At 40.4% G+C, this 6,000-nt stretch overlaps 1 protein-coding gene across 1 annotated transcript in view; it reads left to right on the top strand.

The window, feature by feature from the left end:
• Positions 1-270: 270 nt before the first annotated feature.
• The window catches only part of atp10a (ATPase phospholipid transporting 10A), a 199,142-nt gene continuing 193,412 nt past the window's right edge, over positions 271-6,000 (top strand). Inside the window, exon 1 of the mRNA XM_039744692.1 lies at positions 271-960. Within this exon, the coding sequence (XP_039600626.1) occupies positions 542-960 (419 nt within the window). The 5' untranslated portion in view covers positions 271-541. The remainder of the gene's footprint in view (positions 961-6,000) is intronic.

Here is a 6,000-nt window from a genome sequence, read left to right as displayed (position 1 = left end):
CATATTTATGCATAAATATATAAAATTCTAAAGGGTTCACAAACTTTCAAGCACCACTGTTGTACTTTGTAGGCCATTTTAAGATATTCCACACGTGAAATTGCCAGTGTGTGTGTAGCAAAATCAGCAAAAAATAATTACGTAAATTAAAAAAAAACGGTTTCAGAAGATGGATGGGTGGCTGTCTTTCAGTGCGGAGAGGAAAGATCTCAAACCTGAGATTCTCTCTTGCTTTTCAAAGGAAGGGAGGGGCAAGCAGGAGTCAGGTTTCGTCAGATGTGACGACGTTTCACGGAGTTTCAAGGCATCTCTTGTGTTAATGCTGGAAACTTAGCGCAACAACAACTGAAAAGTTTCCGAACAGTTAGGAAAATGGCCAGCGCGGCGCGAATAACGGAAACAACCCGTGGTTGAAGAAAACTAAACTGAGAAAAAAGGTTCTCCTTACTCCGAAAGTAAGCCAAACAGCATGATTACGTAGGTTTCGGTTTCCGAAAAAAAGTGTAGTTTTTTTTTTTTTTTGGAAGTTTGCTGCTAAAGTATGGCGCGGGCCAGCGAAGAGAGTGCAATGGAGCAGAAGAGACGCACGAGAAAAAAATCAAAAAAGAAAGAGAGCAAAAGCCGCAGCGTGCACTCTAACCTCCTGTATGCATCTTTCACGGCAGAAGAGAATCCCAACAGACACTACGCCAGCAACAAGATCAAAACCACCAAGTACACGCTGCTGTCTTTTCTGCCGAAGAACCTATTCGAGCAGTTTCACCGCTTTGCCAATGTCTACTTTGTTTTCATCGCGCTGCTTAACTTCGTACCTCTGGTCAACGCTTTCCAGCCTGAGCTGGCCTTGGCGCCCGTTGTCTTTATTTTGTCGGTTACCGCTATCAAAGACATTTGGGAAGATTACAGAAGGCACCGCTCGGATATGGAAATCAATCACATGGATTGCCTAGTTTATAGCAGGTAAGCTGTAGGCTATTGTTTTCATGCTTTGTATACTGTGTCGGGAAATGTGTTACTTTCAGATTTTCACAAAAATCGGTGGTAAAGTTAATGTAACAAATCGCCACTTTGCTGTACTTTTACTCTTCAATAGATGTGTTAAAACAAACGTAAAGTTGTTTAATCGCATCATTTATTCAAAGATTTGTTGTTAAGTTTTCTCTGCAGGAAAGTTTCACTGGGCAGACGTTGCGGCGTTAACGGCGCGCAAATATATTTAATGCAGTGTGTGTGTGTATATATATATATATATATATATATATATATATATATATATATATATAGTTCACCTTCAGGAGAACCCCTCGTAGCCAAGGGGATTTGCCACAGCGCTGGCTCTCCCTGTTTCTCCGTTTGCAGACAGATGGCCATCGTGATAGTGGCAGTGGGCAGGTCCCATTGGAGCGAAAAGCACCAATCATATACTTCCATTTTCATGCGTTACTTCGCCACGTGTTAACGCCCCGGGCGTAGAGTTTTGAACTCTCGTGGAGCACCGGCGTGTTAAAATTAACTTTACAATTCCGGTAGCCGAACCTCCGTACAAAATGGCAGCATTTATTGTACAGTGGACTCGTGTCAGGGAATCAGACGGATATCGAACTTCAAGAAGACGGGTGGATTTATCAGCCATTTAAAACAGACACTATAACAACATTGAATTATATTGTACCGTTAACTACACGCACCATTAAAATTGATTTGTAGATTGTAGTGTTAAGTAGATGAACTGTAGTTCATGAAAAACTGCAGTGGAAAAAGCAAATCAGTTCAGACTTAAAAGTAACATTAGATTAAGCGTTGGCATAGTCAATTTCAGAGGGGTAGTACCCTTAGCATGGCAGAAGTGGGCATGGCATCAACCCAGATTGCGTAGTTGTTGCTTCTCCTTAACCCCTTTGAGACCTGTTTAAGTGTCTCCATCAACTGTAACAATTGAGAATATTAAGGAGAAGAGACTCCTACAAGCATTAAACACAGCTTTTCAGTAGTGAGGCTTTGAATGTGACTAACCAAATGTTGTTTTTTTAATTTTTGTAAATTTAAAGTTTTCAAGATGATTTGGTACATGTTTGGGAGACAGTGAAGTTGAGACAGCAGAAGACTGTATGTAATATGTTTTTAGTCCAACTGTGGATGGCAGTAAGTGAGTGGCCCAGGCCTGAATTTGAGTCCCCTAGCTCTTTAATATAGCAGCTCAAACCAGTCTACCACCCAGTTGTCTATACATGTGTAAAATAATCATGTGTTATTAAGTAAATACAGTGTTATAAACATATAGGGAATGATGTTTATAAGGTATATCAAGTAAGGTCATTTTGAATAGCTGGCTGAAATTCTTCGCCACCTCTACAGAAAACAAAAAGTTGGCATATATGTATTTTTTTTCCTCTCCTACTTTATACTGTTGGAGGGAGTGGATGATTTGCCATCTGGCCCAGCAACAGTTGGGATAAAGCAATGGAGGTGACAGCATGGTCTAAAAAAATAATGTAATACATCTGTGTTAAATGTTCAAGCTTCTTGTGGTGCCGCAGTGACAGCTTCTTTTCTGATGCAAACAGCCTGGGTTACATAAACACTTTAGCTCACAAGGGGTTGGCAGCTTGTATGTACAGGGGCAGGGATTTGATTGTGACTCATCATAATGATGATTCCAAAGAATGGTTTATAGACTACAGTTAAGCATTTAACAGTGTTGATCCATCAGAACTAATTGCAAAGCTTTTTGACTTTAGACAATGTGCCATTCTTTGCCACTGGATATTGGATTTCCTAATTGACAGAGCACTGCATGTACACATAATTCTAACAAGATGATTTTCAAAATAGGCACCAAGTGGGTTAGTACACCGGCGGTTCAACTCCAACTTCATTACATTTCCTGATGACCTCTTCCCAACACTTTTGGCCTATCCATCAGCAATGGTGAGACAGCTTGTAGCAAACCCCAAATTTTACAAATATCAAGATGTGTATAACTTACTAATTGCTTGCTACACTTTTAGGAATCTAGCCAACATTATGAACTAACACCCACCAATTGTTCTCTTAGCTGATAAAAGTGAAAGGGGCATGGTATGGGCACAGGTAGGTGGGTATTTCATATTTTTGTTAGTATTATTTATCTTCAAAATGATTATGTTGTCCTAGATCTAATTTTGTACTTAATATTTGATTGATATTAACAATTTAATAAAAAAAATTTACAGTTAAATTTAACAAACACATATATCCTTACAGCAAGACCAAACTAGCCAATGCTGTATATGATGTGTAAAGTACAGGGTGGGCCATTTATATGGATACACCTTAATAAAATGGTAATGGTTGGTGATATTAACTTCCTGTTTGTGGCACATTAGTATATGTGAGGGGGGAAACTTCAAGATGGGTGGTGACCATGGTGGCCATTTGGAAGTCGGCCATTTTGGATCCAACTTTTGTTTTTTCAATAGGAAGAGGGTCATGTGACACATCAAACTTATTGGGAATTTCACAAGAAAAACAAAGGTGTGCTTGGTTTTAACGTAACTTTATTTTTTCATGAGTTATTTACAAGTTTCTGACCACTTAAAAAATGTGTTCAATGTTCTGCCCATTGTGTTGGATTGTCAATGCAACCCTCTTCTCCCACTCTTCACACACTGATAGCTCTTTGTTTACAGCCATTGACATGTCGCAGAGGTTAACACGTGAGGAGCGGATAGAAATTGTGTTGATGTCTGGTGAACGCAGTAACCGGGTCATTGCAGCAGATTTCAATGCAAGACACCCTACGAGACCACCCATCTCCCATGCTACAGTTAGAAAACTGCTTGCTAAGTTTCGTGAAACTGGTTCAGTGTTGGATTTGCCAAAATGTGGACGCATGAAAACTGTCACTAATGAAGAAACATCAGTGGCTGTCCTAGCTTCATTCAGCAAGAGCTCACAGCGTAGCACTCGCCGTATGTCACTGGAGATTGGCGTTAATCGAACATCCCTTCGGCGGATATTAGCTACTCACAAATGGCACCCTTACAAACTCCAGCTACTGCAGCATCTCATCAAGGATGACCCAGATCGGCGCCCTGAATTTGCAGAATGGGCAAAACAAAAATTGGAACAGGACCCTCAGTTTACGCAGAAGATTTTGTTCAGTGATGAGGCAAACTTTTATGTGAATGGTGAAGTTAACAAACAAAACCACCGCTATTGGTCTGACACCAACCCACATTAGATAGATCCCTCCAAGACTGTTTGAACAAAAAAATTGATGGTATGGTGTGGTATATGGGGTACAAAGATAGTGGGGCCATTCTTCATCAATGGAAACCTCAAGGCCACTGGATATGTGAAATTGCTACATGATGATGTGTTTCCCTCTTTATGCACTGAAGCTGGCACGTTCCCTGAGTTTTTCCAGCAAGATGGTGCACCACCACATTATGGGTGTCTGGTCTGAGCATTCCTAGATGAACAGTTTCCTGGAAAGTGGATTGGTTATCGTGGGCCAGTTGAATGGCCCCCAAGGTCTCCCGATCTGACCCCCTTAGACTTTTACCTTTGGGGTCATCTGAAGGCAATTGTCTATGCTGTGAAGATACGAGATGTGCAGCACCTGAAACTACGGATACTGGAAGCCTGTGCTAGCATTTCTCCTGCGGTGTTGCTATCAGTGTGTGAAGAGTGGGAGAAGAGTGTTGCATTGACAATCCAACACAATGGGCAGCACATTGAACACATTTTATAAGTGGTCAGAAACTTGTAAATAACTCATGAAAGAATAAAGTTACGTTAAAACCAAGCACACCATTGTTTTTCTTGTGCAATTCCCAATAAGTTTGATGTGTCACATGACTCTCTTCCTATTGAAAAAACAAAAGTTGGATCCAAAATGGCCGACTTCCAAATGGCCACCATGGTCACCACCCATCTTGAAAAGTTTCCCCCCTCACATATACTAATGTGCCACAAACAGGAAGTTAATATCACCAGCCATTCCCATTTTATTAAGGTGTATCCATATAAATGGCCCACCCTGTACAACTGATGATACTGACTTAAATGTATATGACAGTTTTAGTAGTAGTAAACCTATTTGATTGCTCAATGGTAGGTGACAGAGAACTTCCAAAAAAGAATAGTTTGTCCCCTCCATTAATCTGTATCCAATGAAGCGTACCTCCATCTCTTTAATATTGAAAACATTGCAAGTTTTTTCTCTAGCCAGATTAATGAATTTTCAGAAGGTGCATTCTTTTGAATTTTGAAATACAGTTTGAGGCCTTGTTCACACGGGCGTTAAGTTTTTGGATAAACAAACTTACTCTGAACGTCCTAGACGTTTATGTTGCATTTTGTGGTGGTGATCGATTGACTTCTACACCGGCGTTCGTTTGTCTCTGTCTAACGCCAGCCTGCAGCCCAAATTGTAGTTTGTGTGTTAACCTGTGGAGGCAGTGTCGGGAACTGGATATGAAAGCCCTTGTCGTTTTATTTGAGGTGCCTCCTTTCAATATGGACCATTTTGGTATGTTAGATATTAATCTTCTTGTTTTAAAAATACTCGTGTAATACGGCGACGTAGGGAGAGAAAAATCGCCCGCTACTGGGTTCATCCTCTGACTGCACAACATCGGGTTAAAGGAAGTTTTTGTGCTTTATGAAGAAATGCGAAAATTTTTTAATTACTGTCGGATGTCGGTTTCCACTTTTGATTGTCTGCTGCAGCTGGTGCAATGCCACATTGCACGCCGATCAACCAATATGCGACTTGGTGTTAGCCCCAAAGAGAGACTACTTGTCACTTTGAGGTAAGGAAACAGTAGTCGAGTGTGCGCTTACACCGGTGTTATGCACTGAAATGCCCCCCGCCATGGATTGACCCCCTACATAATCGTTATCAAATATTATATTAGAACATAAATTAATAGGTTCATGGTTTACAAATTACATGAGACAATAAAATAAAATAAGCAATATGAAAATATATATGTTGTATATGAAAACATAAAA

The sequence above is a fragment of the Polypterus senegalus genome, chromosome 2 (genome assembly GCF_016835505.1).
Source record: "Polypterus senegalus isolate Bchr_013 chromosome 2, ASM1683550v1, whole genome shotgun sequence".
In the NCBI taxonomy this organism is placed as follows: domain Eukaryota; kingdom Metazoa; phylum Chordata; class Cladistia; order Polypteriformes; family Polypteridae; genus Polypterus; species Polypterus senegalus.
This window is presented reverse-complemented; position numbering and strand designations above follow the sequence as displayed.